The sequence below is a fragment of the Xiphophorus maculatus genome, chromosome 24, assembly GCF_002775205.1.
Source record: "Xiphophorus maculatus strain JP 163 A chromosome 24, X_maculatus-5.0-male, whole genome shotgun sequence".
Lineage (NCBI taxonomy): Eukaryota > Metazoa > Chordata > Actinopteri > Cyprinodontiformes > Poeciliidae > Xiphophorus > Xiphophorus maculatus.
The window spans coordinates 14,631,754-14,655,857 of record NC_036466.1 but is presented as its reverse complement, the minus strand read 5'-3'; the positions used below and the strand labels follow the sequence as shown (position 1 = coordinate 14,655,857).

The window sequence follows — 24,104 nt, the reverse complement described above, 5'->3', positions numbered from 1 at the left end:
CAGTTAGATGGGAGGAATGAATCCTCTGGCCGTGAGTTTGATGACAGAAGAAGAGAAATGCAGAGATTACAGCAGCGTTTGATGCTAATAACTTATAATTTGAGACGTTAAACCCGGCAGCGAAGCATCAGCAGAATCTGCCGTCCGAGAGGAGAAACGACAGAAGGATGAGAAGGAGAGCGAGGGATTTATGGAGGACAAACAGCGAGCCACTGAAGGAATGGACTGATAAAGACTATCGACAGCAGAGAGGAGGAGACGGAGCCGCGCAGAGCGGGGCGGAGGGGGCGGAGCTTAATAGAGATAATATTGACCTCCTGCTGCGGCCTCTCCAGGGGAGCAGCAGGAGGTTCATGAGCGGCAACATGGGGGCAACAACAGGAAATAAACAGCAACATGGGGGCAACAACAGGAAATAAACAGCAACATGAGCGGCAACATGGGGGCAACAACAGGAAATAAACAGCAACACGGGGGCAACAACAGGAAATAAACAGCAACATGGGGGAAACAACAGGAAATACACAGCAACATGGGGGCAACATGGGGGCAACAACAGGAAATAAACAGCAACATGGGGGCAACATGGGGGCAACAACAGGAAATAAACAGCAACATGGGGGCAACATGGGGGCAACAACAGGAAATAAACAGCAACATGGGGGCAACATGGGGGCAACAACAGGAAATAAACAGCAACATGGGGGCAACATCAGGAAATAACTGGAATATGGAAGGTGGTTAAACCACTTTGATAAAGAAAACGGACGGACAGACGGACGGTTAAACCACGTTCCATATTCTGATCCCAACATGGAGACACAGGAACTAAATCCAGCAGACTGAGTCATGTTAACCTGGTTCTGATGGTGTGAACGGACCACGGCCCGGTTCTGGAGGCGTCTCCTACCTGCTGGCGTCCGCCCCCGGTTTGAGGCGGCCCTGGGCGTTGGCCTCCCACACGCTGTTGGCCAACTCGTTGCCGATGGCCGACATCACCTTGATGAGCTCCAGCGGCCACTCGTCCAGGTCCAGGGACCGGACCCGGGACAGATGGGTCCCCAGGTTCCGGTGGATCCCGGAGCACTCGATGCAGATCAGAGCGCCCAGGTTGAGGCTGGCCCAGTCCGGGTCTGTGGGGCAGAACCAGAACCAGCTGGGTGTCAGAGGATGGCAAAACATTCAAATTGGGAATCTTCCCCTGAATGGCCTAGTCCAAACAAACGCAGTAACTACCTACAACCAGTTCATTCATCCAGCCACCGGGGGCGCTGTGGCAACAGAGAGGGGTTGGTAACTTTATCTGGTTTGTTTTTTTAACCACTTCCAGCAGCCATTGTACCACAGAACAGAACTCCAGAGGAGTTTGGTCGTTTCTGATAAGTTTGTAAAAATATTCAAGATCCTGAAGTAACTGATTTAATTAATTTGGCTTCCAATGGAAACGTACTTCCTGTTTGAAACGTACTTCCTGTCGTTACTGTACTTCCTGTTGTAACTGTACTTCCTGTCGTTACTGTACTTCCTGTACCAACCCCACCGATGGCGCCATCTATCATCTGTAAACTCAAAGGTTTCCCTTCAGGGTCGTAGAAACTGAAGAACCAGGAAGCGGTTCCTGTAGCCCCCCAGGACCTGCTTTCTTCTTCTGTGGTGCTAAAGAGTTAGAGCAGACGGTTCACTCACTCGGTACATCGCAGTCGGCGCAGCGCCCGTTGCCCCGGATGCTCCGGATGGACTGCAGCGCCAGCGCCTCCGACTGGCTGGTCAGGCGAGACTGGAGGAGAGAAGGTCGGGTCCGGAGAGCGGCCCGGTTAGATCAACACACATCATCACAGACACACGTTTCAGGCGTGAAGGGAAAACATGGCAAACAAATGAAACGGGTGGGGGAGGGGCCTCTGAGAGGCTGAGCGCCTGAGGCGTAAACACGGCCGAGACGGAGAACCGGGCCGACCCGACAGTAATTGCTATTCTGTAATTATGGGAGTGGAAACGGGAAAGATTGGGTTTGAGAGGAGATCTGGGGCTGAGGAGTCGCTTTAAACCTCCAACAGAACCAACAGAACCAGGCGGGTCACCTTGTTCTTGCTGCTCTCGCAGGACTGCAGGCTGGCCAGGATCTGGCTCTCGATGACCTGGACCCAGGCGTCCCGCTCTTCGTACGACGTGGCCTCGAAGTTCCACGTCTGACCCGTCAGCGACACGATGGTGAACTCAAAGTTCTCCTCTTGTTCTGGTGGAGGACATAACGGGTAAGAACCGGCCCGGTTTCATTCTGTGCTTTTACTCTGAAAGGACCAACAGGCAAGATTAGCAGAAACATCATAAAAGTCCAACTGAATAACTGATTGATTCCTTTCAACAAACCGAACCACCAGCCTGGTTCCAGAAACTGTAAACTACACAAATTCAGAGTTTTATTGAAGTTTCACCACAATTACATCATCCAGTCATCAAACCCACAAGACTTTGTGAAATTCATTTTGGTTGTTGGACCGAGATGAATTTGTTGCTTTCTTGTTTTTCCATCGATCGCCCTGCAGGGACCTGCCGTAATTAAATTCCCATGATGCTCTGCTTCCAGACGGAGGGGGACCAACAAAGAGCATGCGCCCCCAGAGCCACAGATTAAACGCCGACCCGGCGGGCCGCAGCAGCTCATGAATAGAACCAGGAGGTCCCGGATTGGACCAGAACCGGCCTGACATTTACAGCTCTAAAGATCAACAAACACCTGGAGCCTCCGGGTCCAGAACTCCTGGTTCTGTCCAGAAAAGACAGAAAACGTGGATCAGCTCGTTCAACGCAGACTGCTGCCCCCAAGTGGCCACTACAGGTAACTGCACTAAGCCTAGCACTAAACTGATTTAAACTGGTTCCAGCCTTTGAGCCAATCAGGTCCATTTCTCCACTGGTTTCAGTTTAAACCAGTTTTCTGGTTCACACTGGTCCTGTCCTGTGACTGGTACTGATCTGACCCAGTTCAGGACTGGTATTCACCTCAGAACCAGTTTCTGCTCCAAGGCTAAACTTCTGAACTGGTTCTGAACAACAATTGGAACTGGTTTTAGTTTGGTTTTATGCTGGTCTTGGCCTAAGGTTGAGTCTGACTCCGGCTTTGGTTTGAAACTGGTTTTGGCTTCTGGTTTTACTGGTTTTAGCTTAAAACTGTTCAAAGTTTATATAGATTCAGACTTTGGTTTAAAACCAGTGTGAAGGTTTTGGCCTTAAACTATAGACTGGTTTTGGTTTAATTCTGGTTTTGGTTCTGGATCGGTTTAAAATGGGCGTTGCCATGGCAGCAGCAGCTGCGGCGTCGCACCTCCAGCAGGACACGAAGGTTATTTTTGATGCCTTGCTCGTTTTCCCAGAGTGTTTGTGTCAGCGGCGGGTTTAAACGTTGCGGGTCGACTAAACGTATGCACACACCAGAACACACACGCGGCGGTGCTGGTAATTACCGCCAGCGCTCTCGGCTACTGTGGCTGACATTCGCGCAGAGGGAGGTGGCGCCGAGGCAATTTGTGAACTCTGACACCGGCAACCTTTAGCAGCACAAACAGAACAACCCAAACAGCCGACGCTTCCAGCGGGACGCGCAGCGAGCCGTCAGGCGGGCCGGCCGGCCGACAGGCGGCGGCCTCAGGAAACACAAATTAAAAGCCTTAAATGTCAGCGCACACACTATTGCTCTGCGACACAGGTCATTACTCCGCCATTATTTGCAGCATTTTACAGCATTAATAACCTGGAAAATATTGCAGACGATTGTTCTCCCTCTGAGAGGCTTCACAGGAGGAAGGGATGTACCTCAGGGGTCCGGTTCTGACCCAAACAGAACCCAGTCAGAACCCGGTCCGACCCAAACAGAACCCGACCAGAGCCCAGACTGGTCTGAACCCGGTCTGAGAGGCGGCGGAGGCTTCACAGGAGGGAAGAATGGAGAGATACACCTCAGGAGGTCCGGTTCTGACCCAAACAGAACCCGGTCCGACCCGCCGGCTTCCCCCCTCATTAATCGACTTTAAAGGAATTCCTTCTGCGGCTCACCTGGCGGACCCACTGAACACCTGCCAGGGGAACGCCCAATCAGCTCTGGTCCGAGGTCACGGGGTCACCAGTCAAAGAAGAAACTTCAGACTCTGGGGGTCAGAGGTCGGCTTTGAAAGCTACACAGCAGATATGCTGAGGCCTATCCAGGCAGCTCTGGTTTACTTATACTGGTTTTGGCTCCAAACTGGTTTGAGACACAGGAGGGTTTCCATCTGGACCGGGCCTGGGATCCCAGCAGGTCCTGGCACTGGTTCATGACTGGTTTGGTTTGGTTGTTTGTCTTGGTTTACTACTGGTTTACACTTCTGACTAAACTAGTTTTGGCTTTGGATTATTTCTGTTCATTTCCTTGGTTTACAGCCAGTTCTGGTTCAAACCGGTTCTGTCTGGTTCAAACCGGTTCTGTCTAGTTCAAACCGGTTCTGATCGTTGTCAGAATGTGTTTTTGGCTTTGAACAGCTTTATTCTTGGTCAGGTCCAGGTGTGGGTCTCACTAACAGGTGTAATTAGTAAAAACACCTTACAGCGTAAACGTGTTTATTGAATGGAAATAAACCCAGAACCTGTGGTTGAGGCTCTGATGTCATTTCCTGTGGAACTGGGTCTGTTTTGGTATTTTTCAGCTAAAACGACGGTTTGAATTTAAAGCTTCATTGTAATGTATGTGTGAAGCTGTGAACTACGCAGGTGATCTCACCTGTGTGTGTGTGTGTGTGTGTGTGTGTGTGTGTGTGTGTGTGTGTGTGTGTGGTCGGCCGCAGAGGGCGGTCCCCCGTCGTAAATTACCCGGGCCTCGCTCTGACACCTAGATACTTCACCAGCTGCCCGGCGTGACAGGCCGGCGGCCGACTGAGCGCGCTCAGTGCTTAATGGCTAAATTGGGAAGACTGTTACTAATCGCTTATTGAATAATGAAAGTGACACAGCTGATAAAAGATTTCAATACGCTGGATTATTTATAATATTTCACTTTAGCTGACTAATCGGGGGGCGAGTCTGCTGCTGACGGGCGGAGGAGGCGAGGACGATGAGAGGAGCGATGGCGGCGCAGGATTAAAGGAATAAAGACAGAATAAAGAGAGGAAATCACATTTACTCAGAGCGCAGGATGCAGCGCCCATCCATCACTCAGGCAGCCACTCGTCATGTCTGCTGCTTGTTGCCGCGGTGATGGAGAGAGCAACATTACACATCTGCTGCAGCCGCCACATCTGTTCAGCCATACACAGACTGCTTCCATTAGCAACGCCGAGTCAGAGGGAGACAACCAACCGTTGGCCGGGGATCCAGGAGGGGCGGGGCTACGCTGGCACCGGCCAATCAGGACGCTTCTGCTGCTAACTGAACCTTTGTTCCAGGAAGTCAGTGAGTGATGATGGAGGCCCTGATTGGTTGGCAACAACCCGACGAGTCGAAACCCTGACTCTGACCGGTCTCTGACCGGACTCTAACCGGATCCTGACCGGGTCCTGATCAGTCTCTGACTTTATCCTGACCGGATCCTGACCTGACTCTGACCGGGTCCTGATCAGTCTCTGACTTTATCCTGACCGGACCCTAACCGGATCCTGACCGGACTCTGACTTTATCCTGACCGGACCCTGACCGGATCCTGACCGGACTCTGACTGGACTCTAACCGGATCCTGACGGGACCCTGACTGGATCCTGACCGGACTCTAACCGGACTCTAACCGGATCCTGACCGGACTCTGACCCGATCCTGACCGAACTCTAGTTGTTCTCCAGTCGGACTCGGTGAATCGTAGCAAACAGACATTTTGTTTAAACTTTTGAAGCAAATCAAAGATGGAGGACAAGATGAAGGGCTGAGGAATGAGGATGGAGAGATCCCTCGCTCCCTCTAGAGGTCAGGAGTCTCAGACAATCACATGGCGGCGTTTCCAAACCCGGGTCTCAGAACCCGCTCACGCTAGCGTGTCCGCGGGCCGGACCAGAACCGGTCCGGGGTCAGACCCGGGTGAGGAAAGTGAGGCGAGGGGAGGGGGGATGGCGTTACCTTCTGCAGTACCAGAGAGGCCGTCCGCCTTGAAGTTGCTGGTGCTCTTCTTCCGCCGGTGCTTCTTGCGGTTGGCGTGCGGCGATGGGGGCGGCTCCATCTTTGGACTGGTGGTACTGGAGATACTGGGACTGGAGCAGACCGAGTCGCCCAAAGCAGTGTCTGCAACGTAGAGCAGCAATAAGACAGAAGACACAAGTTTACATGAGCCTGTGTTCAGGTCAGGGTTCTGCTTATTGGGTCCAGACCAGTCTAAACTGGAACCAGACCAGTTTAAACTGGAACCAGACCAGTCTAAACTATTTATTGGGTTGATTTTCCACTAATCTGGTTAGAGGGTTTAATCTAAATGTTAAACTGGTTTCAAACCAGTTCTATATGGGTTTGATACTGGTACTGACCAACCTTCCAGTTCACCAGGCAGACTGGACTTTCTACTGGACTGGGTTTGGTTTTGGTTGATCCAGTGGTTAAGGCCTCGGGTTTATGGACAACTTTAATCTAAACCAGATTAAACTGGTTTTAGACTGGTACTAACCAGGTTAAGCTGGTTAGAACTGGTTCTTCTACATATTGGTAGACTGGTCCTGGACTTAGTGTTGCTCTGATTTTAGACGGGTTCTCCAGCAGGACTGGTTTTAGACTGGAACCATTCCTAACTGGTTTAGGACTGTTTTTATACTGGTTTCAGTGATGGTGGTGAATTAGTCTTGGACTGGTTTTAATCTGGTCTCTTAGACTTTATTGTCACTGGACAAAGACTAACCAGTGAATCTGGTTCTGAAATGTCTTGGTGTTGGTTCAGAACCAGGTGTTCAGACGTAGTTTGGATCATTATTTTCACTAAACCTGGTTGGAGGAAAGTTTGATTTCAGTTTCCTGGTTCCTGTGTGGATGTTTGTAGGTTTTGGTGTCTGTAAGGTCGCGACCTGCTGTGATTTGTCTGTTATCTGATGCAGTAGTCTGCAGCGGTAGAGCCTGAGCCTCTCTGCCTCACCGCCGCGCCGCCTCACCACCGCGCCTCTCTGGCCTCCCTCTGCAGGCTGGCAGCTGTGACCAGCGGCGGAATAAAATAACATTCAGCTCCCATCAATCGGCCGGCGCGGCGGCGCGCTGACAGCGGCTCCGTGCGTCTGAACGGAACCCCGACCCGCGCGGCGCCCCAAGGACGGCCATAACTTACTTTACAATCGTTTAGTCTCAGCTCAAGTGGAAAATGTGACAACTTATCTCTGCTGACAAGACGCCGTCCCCGAGCGGCAATTAACGGCCGCCATCTGCAGACCTGCTCCGCTCCGCAGCGCCCCCCGCAGCATCACTCTGCCGCCGCAGAACTGCAGCTGGGAAAGGTTTTATTTTTATTTAATAACTGAATGCTTCAGCTACACTGTAAAAATGAACTTTACTTCAGGTAAACTTAACTAGAGTAAATAAAACTTGTTTGTTTTCATCAGAACCTCTCAGGAACATTGTAGATTCTGGAACCAACCGGACCTCTGGGTCCATTTTAATAACTTACTTTCTATTTTAAAACTCATTTGTGTTCCTAATGTGTTTTTATTTAATCATTTATCTTCGGTAGCAGTTTTCTGATCTATTGGTAAAATGTCTGGAGAAAATATGTTTTATAGAAATAAACTGAAACAAATTCAAAGGTTTTAAACTGGATGAAATTCATCAGGATTCAACTTCATTAAGCTTTACAAACTGGTTTGAACTGGTTTTTGCTGGTTTGAACTGGATGGTTTGAACTGGTTTTTGGATTATTTGAACTGGTTCTTGGACGGTTTTAACTGGTTTTTGGCTGGTTTTTACTGGTTTAAACTGGTTTTTGGCTGGTTTTAACTGGTTTCTGGATTATTTGAACTGGTTCTTGAACGGTTTTAACTGGTTTTTGGCTGGTTTTAACTGGTTTCTGGATTATTTGAACTGGTTTTTGGCTGATTTGAACTGGTTCTTGAATGGTTTTAACTGGTTTTTGCTGGTTTTAACTGGCTTTTGCTGGTTTAAACTGGTTCTTGAATGGTTTTAACTGGTTTTTGCTGGTTTAAACTGGTTTTTGGCTGGTTTGAACTGGTTCTTGGCTGGTTTGAACTGGATGAAAGTCAGGTCTTGGTCTTGGTAGTGTGGAAATGGTCTAGTCTAATGTTGTGAGGTTTGTTTTTTCTGTTTCTATTAAACTGGTTTGAAACCAGTTCCATGTGTTTGTTGATCGTCAGTGTGGAGGAGTTGAGTACCAGCAGCAACACTTCTCCTTTCCACCAGCTTCACAGCTTTAAACGCTGCTTATGGACGGCCGGCGGGGGGGGTTGCCAGTCAGGCTTATCGTCATGACGACACGCGGCCCGACAGTTGTCAGTCTGTGTGTTTTAGTGTGTGTGTGTTTGGTCCTGAGGACGTAATGCTGCCACTTCAAGTCAAGCACACAGCCCAGCAGCCACAGGGCCTCACCTTGCAGCTGCACCAGGAGGCCCACAGGGCCCCCTGGTGCAGCTGCGCGTCTGGCCTCCTCAGCCTCTTACCTGTGCTGATTCCAGAGTTGGCGATGACGGTGGCGTCGGCCCACTGGTCGGCGCTGGAGACGGAGTAGGAGCGCTGGTGGAGGCCCTCCAGGCCGCGGCTGTTGAAGGACACCAGGCTGACGCCGCTCGCCATCTGGGACGCCGACACGCTGCTGGACACCGAGCCTGAGGAGGGGCAGCAGGTCAGCAGACTGCCCTCTGCAGGCAGCACAAAGAACTACAGCACACAGGCTGCCCTCTACAGGCAGCACAAAGAACTACAGGACTAAACAGCGCAGCTGAAACCAATAATCTGATTAATTGTGATGGATCGACTGATTTAGTAATCGATTAGTTGCTGGAAGAACAACACATTCAGAGCAGCAGCTAGTTTCATGATTCTTTTTTTCTTTTTCAATAGAAATCTAAGATTTTGTGGAGCTGATTTAGAAGATTTATAAGAATATTAGTGATTTTTAATTTGGTAAATGTGACTTTTTGTTTGTATTCGTATCAATAATGAACTCTAACCTGACATGAAGTCAGAGAAACACTGCCCCCTGCAGGTGGGAGGTAGCATCACTTTAACTCTTTGTTTTTGACCATTTTCTCCTGCATTTCCAGTCCCAGTGTTTCCTCTTCCTGTCCCAGTGTTTCCTCCTCCAGTGTTTCCTCTTCCTGTCGCAGTGTTTCCTCCTCCAGTGTTTCCTCTTCCTGTCCCAGTGTTTCCTTCTCCAGTATTTCCTCTTCCTGTCCCAGTGTTTCCTTCTCCAGTGTTTCCTTCTTCAGTGTTTCCTTCTCCAGTATTTCCTCTTCCTGTCCCAGTGTTTCCTCCTCCAGTGTTTCCTCTCCCCCCCTCCAGTCTCATCCCAGCCTGCTCTCTGACTGCATTAATATTCATGGCAGTAATTAGTGATGGATCCTGAATATTCATGCTCTCAGCGGTTCTCCTGCTTGATTTAAGCCTCAGAGCTGCTTTTATGTAGCAGAGCGCGACACGCGGTGGCGCCCCCCGGCTTTTGTTTTACGACGCCTCCTTCAGGTGAAGCGCGGCGCCTGTTCTGCCAAGGCCGGCCCGGTTCTGAAGGATCCAGATGATAAACAGGAGCTGCTGGCCTGCGGTCGGCTCAGATCATCAAACATTCAGGAAGCGGCAGAACGCCGGCGTTTCCTAAAGTGTGCTAACTTTAGGTTTCTGTAGAGTTCTGGATGAATTGCTGCTCTGATTACTGACACTGACCTGAGGTCGGTCCCAGCTGGACGTTGCTCATGTCCTTCACCAGGCCGTTGGCGTTCTGGTTGGGCCCGGCGCCGCAGGCTGAGACGGCCCGCGGCGGCCTCTTCCCTGGAACCTTAACGGTGGTTCGCAGAAGATCGATCTCCTTACCGTGAACGTTCTGCATGTAGTCCTGAGAGAGAGAGAGAGGGAGAGAGGATAACAATAAGGCCAATAAATGCAAATTACTGGTCTAAATAAAGTTTTATTTTACGTTTGCGAATATTGCTGGATTATATTTATGATCTAATAAAGACAGAAATAACCAAACAATAACTAGTTTTTAAATAACCTGTTATGCTTTACTCAGCTGACCAAATGTTCTGGAACTCTGTGGGGTTGCTAGGTGACGGGCGGAACTCTCCTGGGTTGCTAGGTAACAGTGCCTGCTAATGGGTTTTGTTTTCCAGACACTAAAGATTTTAAGGTCTGGATGTTTTTTAGTTCTTTGCTGAAGCGACAGAAACTCAGATGGAAGAAAAGAAAAGATTCATTAATTTAATGGAACAGAAACTGATTCCAGCTGGAAGCAAACATTTTATTTACTAAACTTATCAAACAGAAAGATAATCTTTCTCTGTTTTATCAGCCCGTTGATCAGTTCTGGTTCTGTTCTTTTGGACCTGCAGCCTGACACCACAGAGGAAATAAAGTAATCCTGCTGATTGGCTGCAGCAGCTCTGGGGGCGGGGTCTAACCTGAGAGGGCGGGACATAACCTGAGAGGGGAGGGGCCCAGCAGCGACCCGCGGGCCGGATCAGAACCACCAGGACAGACGACCGTCTGGCTGGACAGAACCAGAACAGATCCAAACTGGGCCTAAACTGGACCAGAAACTAAGACTGAACTGAACCAGCTGAAATGGGTCCAAACCAGACCAGAAGTTCTATTCAGAACCGAGTCAGACCCGGCACCAAGTGGAGCCCAAACCCGTCCAGAAAAAGAACCAAAATGGTTCTGAATCAATAACCTGAAGGAAACCAGAACCAGAACTTGTCCAAACCCGACCTGGTCAACAGAACCAGTCAGAACCGGCCCTGAAGGGATTCAACAGGTCCAGAACCAGACCTGTGGTTGTTTACATCCTGTGTGGTTCTGATGGGTTTGGACCGACGCCAAGCGACCGGACGCGTCTGATGAAGAGGCTGAGAATAACGACCCGCAGTAACTGCTGCCACCGCCGTGCCGTAAATAATAACCATAAACTAGATTATTAACAACATACACACACACACACACACACACACACTCTCTCTCTCTCTCTGATCGTCCCGCCTCCTGCTGGCAGCTCTCCTGACAAAGGGCCTATTCAAAGCCTAGTGGTCTCCAGGGCCTCGCCGGGGATGCTGGGTAAACGCTCCGACAGATTGACGCCCTAATGACTCTCCATCTGCATCCAATGCTTTCATCAGCGCTGGTCGCTACGGCAACAGCTGAGAGGACGGAGGGAAAGCTGCAGCATGGAGAGACAGAGAGGACGGGTTCGCTCGGCGCCGGTCCGATCGACGGAGCAGAACCAGCAGATCTACTGGTGGCCTGACTACTAGCTGGTTCTGATGGAGGCTGCAGAACCCAATGAAAACCTAAATATGGGCCCAGAACCAGGACTAGAACTGGATCCAGAACCTCCAAAATAAGACCCAATGAAAGCCTAAACGGGTCCAGAACCTTTAGAAAACCAGTCCAATATTTAACACATTTATTCTAAAAGATTTAATTTTATTATTTAACGTTGACATTTTAAAGTTATATTTAAATATATTTATTCATGTCTTCATATGTTCACATTTAGTTATCTTCAGTTTTTCCTCTTCTTGCCCTCCGTACGCCTCACAGTCACATCAGGATCAAACTGAAAATCTGGTTTGGATCCGACACTTGGAGCCTCGCGGCCCCCACAGGGCCCTCAAAACCTACTTTGGGAACCCTGCTGCAGGCAACAGTCCAGAACCAGAACCAGAACCAGAACCAGTTCACACATGACTCAGGTCAGTTCTGGTTTGTAGAAGATGATTCAGTTTTCATCAGTTCTAATGTGCGTAGCGACCCAGACGGATCAGAACCAGAACCAGGCTCAGAACCACTCAGTGAGTCTAGTCTGCCCCTGATTGGTTCTCTAATTAGCGGCGTTGCTGTGGTTCCTTAGCAGTCGGGTTGTTGGGGCCTCTGATTGGATCCAGCGGGTTAGCAGCGCCGCGGCGTCGCTAACTGATCCAGCTGATCCGGGTCGGTCGGTCTGCGGCGCTGCAGGCGTCGGGCTGTTTATGCGGCGCTGATGTGTTAATGATGAGTTTAACTCTAATTTGCTGCTTCAGCTCCTCTAACGGCTGACTGACGGGTGCAGAGAGGCGAAGTGTGGCGACGGCTCTGCAGGGAATCAAACCAGCAACTCCCCGCTGCTGCTAAACTGTACTTCACTACTCCGGGTCAGGAAGGTTCAAGCTGAAGACAGGAAACAGTTTGCTGATATTTAGGTGATTATCAGCTACTTTAGGTCATAAAATGTTGTTTCATGTCAGAACTGTGGCTACGGGAGCCTGAAAGGGACAAATTTAGTTCTGACTTTTAGTTGGACGGCAACACCATGTAGACATAAAACTAGGCTATGAATGACCGCCAGTCCCAAGCATCAACAACCAGTCAGAGATGAATTAATCTGGAAAACAGAAACTTTTCTGACATCATGAAAAATTCAGAAAAACTTTAAAAACCCAGGAAGTAAATTAAACAGCTGAAAAAACAAGTTCAGCAATAAAAACCAAAGCAAAGAATAAACTCAAAATGATTCAAACTAGCTAGATGCTAATGACAGTTGGCTAAATACTAAAATTTGCTAAAAGGTAACAAAAAGTAGCTAAATACTAAAAATATATAAATACTACAGAAAACAAAATACTAAAAAAAGTAGCTAAATGCCAAAAAAAACTGGCCAAATGTTAAAGAGAACTAGCTAATGCTAATAAAAATGAGCTAAATGGCAATAAAAACTAAATATAAAAACATTGTAAACGCTACTAAAACCTGCTCAATGTGAGTTTGTCTAGTTCTCTGGTGAATAGACAGGAAGTGGTGGGAGGATGACGCGCGGCCTGTTTTAATCATTTATTCACGTGTTTTCATTCTGTTTCCAAGGTAACGGAAACTGCATTTTTGGGTCGTTAGCAGAATATCAACAACATTTTGTACACGTTTGTGATATAAACGCAGCGAATGAGAGCAAAGGAGCAACAGGCCGAGCCGCAGTGATTCCCCGTCGGCCCGATCGGCCCGGTGGACCTGCAGCGGTCGGTTCTGCTGACCCGGTTCCTCCTGCTCTCTGTGAGGAAGCAGCAGGTCTTCGCCTGCCGCCTGCTGCCATAAAGCTTCTCTGAGCCAACAGGGTAATTAGCAGACACATTAGAGCTGATGTCCTCATCATGGTGGGCAAACAGATGACGAGTCCTAATTGATACACAGAGCGTGTTATGGCCAAACAGGAGGGGAATGTTGGCCGTCAGCTTACATGGAGGCTGGGGTGGTAGGTGAGCAGTCCGTTATCGCACAGCGTCACGTACTTCTTCTTCCACTCCTTGTTGAGGGATTTGCCGCTCCTCTTCATCAGCATGCCCTGCAGGAAGCAGCAGTGAGTTAGTCATCAGGAACAGTCGTTACAGAACTAGAGCGACGGCGAAACGCCCAGCGACGACACGATCTGGAAATAAAATCTATCATACACAGGAAAACAAGAAGAATGTTACTCTGAGAAACATCAGTTCAAGCTCTGCTTGCTTCCATACAAAATCCTTCCTTGGTCTGTTTGACCTCCTGGGAATTTTATATGCTTTAGGTGAAGAACCCACCAGAACTGGACCGGAGACCAAGGGTCAAAACCAGTCAAAATATTTAAAAATTAGTCCCAACTGTAGCTAACGGATTAAAATGAGCCTAAAACAAAATTCAGCTGATCAAGAGGCTCCATGGACTGATACCGAGTGAAGTCCTGCTCTGGTTCTGATGGGGTTCTTTAAGGTGACTGTAAGGAGGTTTGGACCAGAAGCGGGTCAAACTACCCAAACATCGCTGTGAGTTCTGGTTGGCCGACATGAGGACATGCTGTCAGCTTCCACTCTGACTCACAGCGTCCTAATTGTGCATTTAGCCAACATGTCGATCGGTCGCAGCTCAAGCTAAATGACCACCAGGGTCTGTGGAGCGGAGATAACGAGCTCACAGCCAGGAGACGTCAGGAATCCAAACATCCAGTCAGAGGAGCTCAATGGGAGAAAATGTGGGGAAATCAGCACTTATTTAATTGTCTGGATCTTTATTTCTCTCTCCTACGCACATCAGCTGCGGCCGAGTGAGCGTTTAGGCCGCCGCTCGCTCTCCGCTCCTTCGCCGCCCACACTTCATTTGAGCAGCATTCATTAGGTACGAGGGGAGAGCAGGAAGGTCAAAAAGGAGGCGAGAGGGAGGCGGCGGCGGGGGATAAAACCGTCCGCTGATTAGCAATTACAGCCGCGCTGCCACGCGTGTCACTTCACTGGACCTCTACAACATTAACACTCCGACACAGAGTATTAATAGAGTCCGCCGTGAAGGGAGGAAGAGCGGGAGGAGGAGGAGGACGGACAGGCCGGATGATGGACAGAAGCCTGGTCTCCGCTCAGCTCTCATTAAGGCGGTGGGTGGCGGTGGGACGCTGCGGCGGCCGGCATGACCCCCGCCGGCTCGCAGTAATTGGTGGCGACAAAACGCCACGAAGAAACGCTTCAGAGTGACAGAGAGGCGCGGAGACGGAGATGGAGACGGTTCTGATCTCAGGCAGTGGCGGCCATGTTCAAACTCATCCCAGATGCTGTCAGGAAGCGGCGGCGTCTCGGCGCGCCGCGGGAACAACATGGCTTCCCCGCGGCGCGCTAAACGCGACGTGACGAGCTTCCCGCCACGGCCAAGCGAAGGCCGCCGGCAGCCGAGAGCTGTCAGGCCGGCTGAGCGTCCGTTAGCGCCTGCTAGCTAGCGGCTTGCCGGGTCAGCGCCGCCGCCGCCTGCGATCATCTCAGCTCAGAGGAGATTCTCTAAAACGGCCTAGACCAAGTCACAGCAGGACCAGAACCACAGGAGGATCAGAAATATTCAGGGATACTGACCCTGTTGGTTTCCTAACAGGTCAAATAGACTGTCAGGTGTTGACCTTTGAACTCTAGACCTAAAGCTAAAGACGAGTTATTCATTTATGTCACCAACTGAAAACTGAAACTTTCCTGTCAAACTGAGTAAACAGATTTTCCAGGAGAAAGGACCAGAGAAATGTTTGGCTTTATTTCACCGAGGTTCCTATTTGGACAGGAAATAACGCATCACTTCCTCCAGCAGCAGAGTAATTCCCAGCATCCCTCCTGAGGATGACAAGCGATCAGTTAGCATGAGAGGAAGGCTAATTGAAACCCTCCTGATGGGTAATATCCTCCATTATTCACCTCGGTGACACACTTGTTTTACCTTCGGGAGGCGGCGGGGCCGCGGCGGCCATGACGGCCCACAAGGTCCCTCCTGGGAGGATGGATGTAAGATAAATACTTCCTGAGATGGACTCTCTGCGCCCGCTGAAGTATGGCGAGGCAGTGCTTAGGAAAAGGTCGCCGGCTCGGGGGGGCAGATGAAGTCATTTGTTAGGCATCCCAAAACGTCCGAGGGCGCCGCCGACGTTTGTGGTTCAGGTCGTGTTGAGCGGCGGATCCCTAAAACGCTGCGGCGCTGTGAGGGATGACAGGAAAAGGTCGGCGGCTCGGGGGAAGCCGGGAGACGGAGACATTCGTTAGGAGAAACGCTGGCGGAGTCGGACCGGGCCTCTGATTAAAGAGCCGCGCTGTCACGAGTCCGATCCGTCCAGAAGACGGAGACACAAAGACGGCGGGACAGTTTCTGTCCTGGCAGCAGAGGAACATCAAACCCATTAAACCTGCTGAGCAGAACCAGATAAAGAACCGTCCAATAATCTGCCTCTAATCGCTCAATCGCCCCCATTCTGCCCACACAATGGACGCCGCCGCCGGCCTGACAGCACAGATATCCCAGGAACCTCGGGACAAACCCCGGCCCTTTGTCTCCCGGATCAGGAGGGTCAATCAGAACCTTCCTGCATCTGATCCGGGCCGGACTCCGACCCGGGTCATCCATCATCCCCTCAGACAGGCCTGGAGTGTGAGCCGCTGATTACAGACGTCCAGCAGACAAAGAGCAGGACGGAGGCAGGAGGCGGCGCCGTTCGACCCGGTCAGAGCAGACACCGACCCAAACGGTGAGGTCCATCAACGGAACCAGTCACAGCAACGGAACCAGTCACACCAACAGAACCAGTCACACCAACGGAACCAGTCACACCAACAGAACCAGTCACACCAACGGAACCAGTCACACCAACGGAACCAGTCACAGCAACAGAACCAGTCACACCAACGGAACCAGTCACAGCAACAGAACCAGTCACAGCAACAGCAGGAGACCTCAGGAGAAGTTCTTCAAAGTTCCTCTCTGCACTGCAAACACGTACTTCAACTAGCAGAACCAACACAACGGGCCAGTGGTTCTGAACCAAACCGTCCTCAGGTTCCGGTCCAAATACAATGAAACCCTAACCCAATGAAAAGAGACCCAATCTGAGAGTCGATGTGATTCATGAACCCGACTTTCAACAACAGACAAAAAGTTAATAAATTCTGATTATTTAGATCAATTTACCAAAATCATAAAAATCACCAAATGTGATCAGAAACAGAGAAATCTATAATCAATTTACCTCAAACTAACAAACTACTGATGATGATTCAGAGTTCGGACCAAGAACTCGTCCAATCAGAGCCAATCAGCTGACCAATCAGAGGGCAGGAAGCTGTAAGGTGAGGCCAACCGCCAACATGGAGGACGATGATTGGACAGAGATCTCTTCTGATTGGTTGGACAGTTTACATTTTGACCAGCCCTAACCAACATCAGTCCAGGTGTCCAGGTGACCTCCTGGACCCGGTACCTGCATGTACTGAGAGATAAGCTGTCCTTCCTTCAGAGATGCTGAAACAGGAACCTGTTTGGACCGGTTCTGTGGAACCTTCCTGATGTTTGTGTTCTGATGCAGGTTCCTCCCCAACCTGCCGCTCAGAGCAGATCGGGTTTATCCGCTCTCCTTCCTGATGATGAACGGACGAAAGCTGCTGCTTCACCTGCAGCGAACAGGCGGCGCCGCGGAGCAGCATCCGTCTCCACCAAGGTCGGCGCTGATGAGGCGAGGACGGCGGCGCGGGGCGAGCCCAGGGGAGCGGCGCCGAGCGAACGGATCAAACAACAGCAGAGAGGAAGAGGAGCTGATTTATCTGATCAGAGTTCTGGGTCATTAATTAGAAACTCAATTATCCAAACCTTCCTTCATTAGAGGAAGTAGCAGCTCCTCTTCCTGGACGGTCGCGGCGGCCGGACCGCTGCGCTCCGAGCGCCTCCGCCATGTTGGCCTGGTAACGAGCAGGAGGCGCTGGCTGCTGCCTGATTGACGCCTGAGTTCCTGGTTTTAATTATTCCTCGGACCAGAACGGCCCCCCCGCTCCTGGAAGCTCATTTGCCGGTTGGTGTGCATGACAGAAATGTCATCAGGGCCAAAATGGCTCCCAGCGCTGACAGCCTTTCTCAGGGAAATGATATTCTTCGGATCCGGCGGAGGGCGGGTCGGTGGGCCTCGTTAAAGCCTGATAGCAGGTCTTTAATATTCACCGTCTTAATTAGGGCTGCAGTTAATTTCATTAAATTCTTTGGCTGCTAAATGAAGCAGATTATGAGACATCTTTTATTGCGAAGCGTGAAATTACAGCCTGCCGCTGCCAGTGGCGCCGCTAATGAATTACAGGGTAAATAACGCCCGAAATCAGCCCCCAATTTAAAAAGAGAGGGGCGGTGGGGGCTGATGGGGGCTAGGAGGGTCCGGCCCATACAGGCTGCGGACCGGGACCAACCAGAACCAATCAGAACCAATCAGAACCAGGGGAAAGGCTCACCTGGACCAGGTGTGTCCAGAAGTTTGTTGAACAAACTGACAGATTTTCAACTAATCAACTAGAAAAGTCAGATCAGTTAAACAATCACCAATCTATAACAAATATCCAGCTTTACTTCACGAAAAGAACCAGTTCAACCAGTTCAAGGTGATTTTTTTTCTTTGAGCAGATGAGGATCTGTGGCCTAAACAAAACCTGCTCATCACATCTTTTATTCTTAGATAATCAGACTTCAGTATGATGGTTCTTCCTGATGTTTCAGGGTCTCTGTCACTTTAAATCCAGATAAGCTGCTGCTGGCCACGCCCCCAACTCAATGTTTACATACAAAATGGCTGCAAACAGACACCTCTGAAAAGTCCAAGTGGAGCCTCCTGCACAACCAACCAGAAAGCAGCAACAGGTTTCTAGATGGAGAGTCAACAACAAAACTCCTGTCTTTTCCAGCAGCCATTGTACAGCCAGAAAACCAACTGACAGAACGCTGGAGATCAGCTTGCTAGGCAACACGTTGAGTTCCGCTGCGGTTGCTAGGTAACAGGTTGAGTTCCACTGCGGTTGCTAGGTAACGGGCTGGGACTATGATCTGTGACATTCTGGAGGTTTCTGAAACGGCTCATTTTCCAGACACTAAAAACTTGATCTTATTTAAAAAGTCATTGATTTTTTCGGTTTGTTTCCAGAAGCAGCTAAGAGACAAACAGAAGAACTGAAACGTGATGTGAGTTTGTCGCCTTTAAGGCGAGAGCACAAACCAGCGATGCGTTCAGGGACGGGGATTAGGGGTCCACTGGGACCCGTTTGGAGGGTCCAGGTCCGGCTCAGGGAGGGAGTAGAACCAACAACCCGGCGGCTCAGCTGCTGTTTTTACAGCAAATTAATTTGTCAGACTGTTGCTGTTCAAAGCTCCCTGGTCAGCCTCTCTCCGGTAATTATCGGTTAATTAGCGGCGCAGAGCAGATGTCGGAGGATCCCCGCGCCGTAAACAAACGCAGCACAGGAGGAGAAGAAGAAGAGGAGGATGAAGAGGAGGAGGAGGACGGAGCAGCCGGCGGCTCCTCTGAGGCTCGGCGCTGCAGGGAGGCTCTAAAGATCAAAACCAGGCAGGAAAACGGACATTTTTCCTGCGTTTTGGCTTCACCTAAACGCCTCTCCAAGCGTCCAGGTCTGGATCCAGAATGTCAAAGTTTTCCTTCAGACAGGTTGAATTCTGGGTAACGACTCGTTTGAGCCAGTGAATCAGACTTTGGGTGATTCCTCAACAGTTCAGCAGAATCTGAACTCTGAGCCGCAGGTCTCCAGGTCCTAGTCCAAGCCCAGCTGAGGCTCCCTGAGTGGGGCTGTAATTGGGTGTTTTATCAGTGGAGTGTGTGCAGGTCGTGCTGGCGGCGTGCGGCCGGCGCCGGGTGTGTTTGTGTTCATTTACGGCTCTAATTGAGTCAGAGTGGAGGATCAGAGCGCCGCTCTCAGCCCAGAGTGTGTGTGAGTGCTTTTAATGAGCGCCGCTCTCCTAACGAGGGCGTTCCCGCGGTAACAAAAGGCGAAGCCAGGCGCCGACACCTCAAGTTGTTGGAGAGCAGCGCTAATGAGCCAGCGGCCGGACACACGGACCGCGGCGGCGGCGCACACACGGCCTGGAGGAGAGGAGAGGAGAGCTGACGGCGTTTACACCCACACTCAGCAGCAAATTAAACCAATCAGGACCAGTTAACCAGTCCAGTTAAACCAGTAACTTAAACCATCTCCAGTCACTGGGCCAACCTGAACCAGACAACATGGCTGACAAACGGGCGTGCCGTGGTGGCGTAGCAGTTAGCGCGACCCGTATTTGGAGGCCTTGAGTCCTCGACGCGGCCGTCGCGGGTTCGACTCCCGGACCCGACGATATTTGCCGCATGTCTTCCCCTGTTTCCTGTCAGCCTGCTGTCATATAAGGGGCACTAGAGCCACAAAAGACCCTGGAGGGGTAAAAAAAAAACCAAACAAAAAAACCAAACATGGCTGACAAACATTTTATCTGTTCAATATCTGAATTATTGATCATCATCGTCTGTTTCATCCACTTTTCTCTCCAAACCTTGAATTTTATCTTAAACCAGCTGTGAAACTTTAAGCTTCTACTCAACAGGTCGTTGCTAGGCAACCAAAGTTTGGAGGAGCTTGAAACTGCTGTTGCTAGGCAACCAAAGAGCGAGAGAGTGAGTTAAAATCAGTGACTAAACGGTTTGTTCCTTCAGTTCATTTATTTAAATGATTCATTAGTTTTGTTTTGTATTTTGTTCTTCACTTCATGGTCTTTCATTCCTGCTTGGAAAGCAAAGTTTCAGAAACATGTTGGGCTAAATAAATTATGCAATAAACATTTTAAACACTAAAAAGAACCATTTTTATCAAATAAATTCATTTCTAAGTACTTGCAATTATTTCAGTCCATATTTATTTTTTAGTAAAGTGAAATGATTTGGTTTGGTCGGTCCGAGAGCTGCTGCCGGGTTCCCTCCGTTTCCCAGAAAAGGCGGGAATCACCATAGCAACCAGTGGCTCTGCATTTTCCTGATCTGTTATTTAGTGGGTTCAGAGCAGACAGAAAGTGTTTTGATTGTTTTTATTCTAAAACAGAAATATTCTGATGTGAATATCAACAGATCCTAAGAGTCAGAGTGATGATCCTGGAGGTCAAGGTGAGCTGGAGGTCAGGCGGAGCAGGTCAGGCGTGTGAAGGAGTTGCTAATGGAGGACAGCGCAGTGCTAATTTCTGCACCTTTTATTTACGGCTGGGGTAAATAAAACACTCTGAGTGTAATTATGGAGTGGAGTCTGTCAGGATCATCAACCAATGAACACACACTTCCTGTGGAAGCAGCTGGCACCGGTGGCCCGGTTCTGGTCCAGGACATGGCGGATCAGCAGGACAGAGACGATGTTTCTGCTGCAGCTTCAAGCTAAACACATTTCAGCTGTTCAGAAAGTTTTGGCACCAGATCAGTGTTTTGATTTATTTTATGACAGTTTCTGCATAATTTACAGCTGCAATCCAATTAGTATGTTTATTATTATAGCATAATTTACAGGTAAAGAACTTACTGAAATAAACTGGTTTATTTAAAGCATAAAAAGACTGGAAATAAAAAAGAAAATAAGGTTGAATCTATTTTAGAAGAGATGATCTACTTCTGTTTTGGCCATGTTGTTGCTCCGTAGAATTGGTCTGTAAATAAATGTGCTTATTAAACATAAAACACGTTTAAGGTGGGAATCAGACAGCCGAAAGTTTGATTCTTCATCATGTCGTTGTTTTTTGGCCGTGTTGTTGCTCCGTAGGACCGAACTGAATAAATAAGGGTACAGGGAGTGAAAACAAGACGCTGTGCTGTTGTTGGAAATGAAAGCTGACGTGTTTCATGTGAAATGATTAACTCCATAATGAGTCTCTCAGGCTCTCCACGCCAGCAGCAGCACCACAGAAGAAGAGGAGGAGGAGGAGGAGGGCTCGTTTGAAGCCGCCGGGCGCTGAAGGAGCTTTTCGCCGGTTATTACCTCGTCTCCTCTTCAGAACATGACCCCCCGCTCAGATTACAAACGAGGCCGCGGCGCGGACTCGAGAGGCCGCCGCCGCGGAGCCGTAATTGCCTGATTCGCCGGTCCAGCTCGCCGCCGGTGGCGCAGACGCTCCTTTCTTCCTTCAGACGGCGCAGAGGGGCGGCGGCTCCTCCTAATGATCCGGACCCGGACCCGGGAGAGCCAGCGCTCTAATTCATGTCAAGTGTGTGATTGTGATGAAGGCGGACCAATCAAAGCACCTCACCTGTTTGATGGGGATGGCGCGCCCGCTGCCGATGCTGTCGGCCCGATTCTCCAGACCTTTCTTCTCTTTGTCCGGATCGCTGGCCTTCCTCGACTGTGGAGCCACAACACACCATCATCATCATCATCATCATCAGACCGGGTCCGACTGCAGCAGAACCTCATTCATCTACAGATTCATTAACACGTTCAAACACAACATGGACCTGTAGAACCGAGTCAGAGCAGCTCCACCGAGCATCAGGCTCAGATGAAACGTTTAAATTAGCTCAACCGACTGGTTACCATGGGTTACCGCTAACTGCAACGCTAGCTGAGCTAATGCTAAAACACTAGTGACCAAATCACAACAACCAGACATTACCATGGCTCTTCCTGAAGGGATTTACCAGCTGTAGCTAATGCTAAAGCTAATGCTAAAGCTCTGGTTTATCCAAGGTTTTGTACATAGAAGAAGCTAAATGTTAGCGCTAATCAAACGTAGCTGTGCTATTAGCAGATTAGCGGACGTATAGCCAGCTACTTTCTGGAGCCCTTTATGAAAACTGAACAGTTTTAAAATAAACCCGCCATGGCGGATCCCCTGGTACCGGTCCAGAACCACTGACAGAACCCGACCTGTTCCTGTGGTTCTGTCGGACCCAAAGCTGAGATGGGAGACTCACGGTGAAGAGGTTGGAGCGACGTTTGGACTGCTTCCTGACGGGCGTGGGCGTGTTGGCGGCCTGCGGCGCGTCGATGCGCAGCTCCTTCTGGCTGGTGCTCGGTGTGGACGGAACCGACGAAGAGTAGTCGCTCAGACTGCCGCCGCCGTTACTGGTCTGCAACTAGAACCGGAGCAACGAGAGGCTGGGTCAACGCTCACCACGTGAAAACAGGATAAAGACACAGGAAGGAAGCCGAGCGGCGGCGGACCTGGCTGACGTGGACGGCTGAGACCTGAGCGGCGCAGACGGACGTGTGACTCGGAGAGTTGGGGAGAGACTTGCAGGGTCCGATGGAGAGCTGCTGCTTCTTCCTGACGGCAACGACCTTCTGGGCAACTGGAGGGCAACGGCAACACAACGGCAAGGTTAAAGACCAGGAGGAGACACAGGCCTGGATCCAATCAATCAATCAATCAATCAATCAAACAACCAACCAGAAACAAACCGCGAAAGTTAGCACCAGGCAGAGATAGCGATCTTTAATCCGGTCAGTGATTTCTAAACTACCATCAGTATTTAAAGTCTCTTCTCTCAGTGAAGGTCTGTAGAACTGGGTGGTGTCTCTAACTTCCTGGTTTTAGTCAGAACTCCAGCAGCAGCATTCTGGATCAGCTGAGGAATCAATGTGACTAAAACATGGCTGAGTCCTGAGATGTTGCTCAGGTGACAGAAGGCCGTCTTTGTAACGTCTCTGTGTGTCTCTGGAGGTTCAGACGTTTCAGGCCCTAAGAAGCGTTAATTTTCTGCGGTTGAACCCTGGCTGTGATTCTGAGGCAGCAGAGAGTTCAGACTTTAGAGACTCCATTATCTCCGTTCCAATAAACTCTGGCCAGCTCCGTTCTCCCCAGATGAAGCCATTGTTTTAATTGGGCTCGTTAAAGCCCTGGGCTTCGTTAACGAGGAGCCGCTCGTAAACATTTACCTCCAGGTGACTCGGGCCGAGCCAAGGGCAGCGAGAAGAGAGAGCGACCTCGGCGGTTTTTAAAGTGGCCGCTGCGGCGCAGAGAGGCTGTTCAGAACAAAAACAGGCAATGAAAGGAGGCGAGCGATCAGGGCGAGCGATCAGGGCGAGCGCCGCGGCAGCGAGCGATCAGGGCGAGTGCCGCAGCGGCGAGCCCTGATCAGACGCCGCTCCTGCTGCTGGGTCGCCACAGCTGGCAGGCTGTATTTTACTCTGAGGGGCCTTAACAGTTATGATAAGGTTGTGCTAAATATTTAAACTACATGGTTAATACAATTTAACTCTATCCATCAATCTCAGCTCTGCGGTGAGAAGCTGCCATTCCTCCTAATGGACACGTCTCCCCTCTGATCAGATTTATGGCGGGTGAGGCAGAGCGGGGCGGAGGGGTGAGGCGGACACTGCGGCGTCTCACTCTTCTCACTTCACACTGAGGAGCTGCTTCAGCAGATCTGATTTATTTCACAGTTCAGGAATCAAACTGACCAGGATGAGTTGGTCGGCTCCCAAACATCTGGGTGGGAGGAAAATGGCTGACAGCTTTTAAAAATGGATCCAGATTTGGAAAAGAAAAGGAGTTTAATTAAAAAAGACGCAATAAAAACATTCAACTATGCTGGTTCTAATTCAGGGTTTCTTACTGTTTCATGTTCATGCCATGTGTAGCTCGCTTGCTAGCTTGTTTGGCTACTAGCTTGATATGTTGCAAACTTCATATTTTGCTTTCTACTGTACTAGCTTGCTGCTTGCTAACTAGCT

General features: G+C 49.9%; 1 protein-coding gene across 6 annotated transcripts in view; it reads right to left on the bottom strand.

Moving 5' to 3' along the window:
* The window catches only part of LOC102234049 (arf-GAP with GTPase, ANK repeat and PH domain-containing protein 1-like), a 59,962-nt gene that overhangs the window by 10,060 nt on the left and 25,798 nt on the right, over nucleotides 1–24,104 (bottom strand). For 5 of the 6 annotated variants that reach the window (XM_023329444.1, XM_023329445.1, XM_023329440.1 and 2 more), the window contains 10 exons: nucleotides 22,593–22,720; nucleotides 22,343–22,504; nucleotides 21,679–21,771; nucleotides 13,355–13,459; nucleotides 9,817–9,985; nucleotides 8,598–8,762; nucleotides 6,076–6,237; nucleotides 2,082–2,236; nucleotides 1,687–1,777; nucleotides 911–1,133 (listed from right to left, as the gene is read on the bottom strand). In XM_023329444.1, coding sequence (XP_023185212.1) covers nucleotides 911–1,133; nucleotides 1,687–1,777; nucleotides 2,082–2,236; nucleotides 6,076–6,237; nucleotides 8,598–8,762; nucleotides 9,817–9,985; nucleotides 13,355–13,459; nucleotides 21,679–21,771; nucleotides 22,343–22,504; nucleotides 22,593–22,720 — 1,453 coding nt within the window. The remainder of the gene's footprint in view (nucleotides 1–910; nucleotides 1,134–1,686; nucleotides 1,778–2,081; nucleotides 2,237–6,075; nucleotides 6,238–8,597; nucleotides 8,763–9,816; nucleotides 9,986–13,354; nucleotides 13,460–21,678; nucleotides 21,772–22,342; nucleotides 22,505–22,592; nucleotides 22,721–24,104) is intronic. The other variant, XM_023329441.1, reaches the window with a different exon arrangement.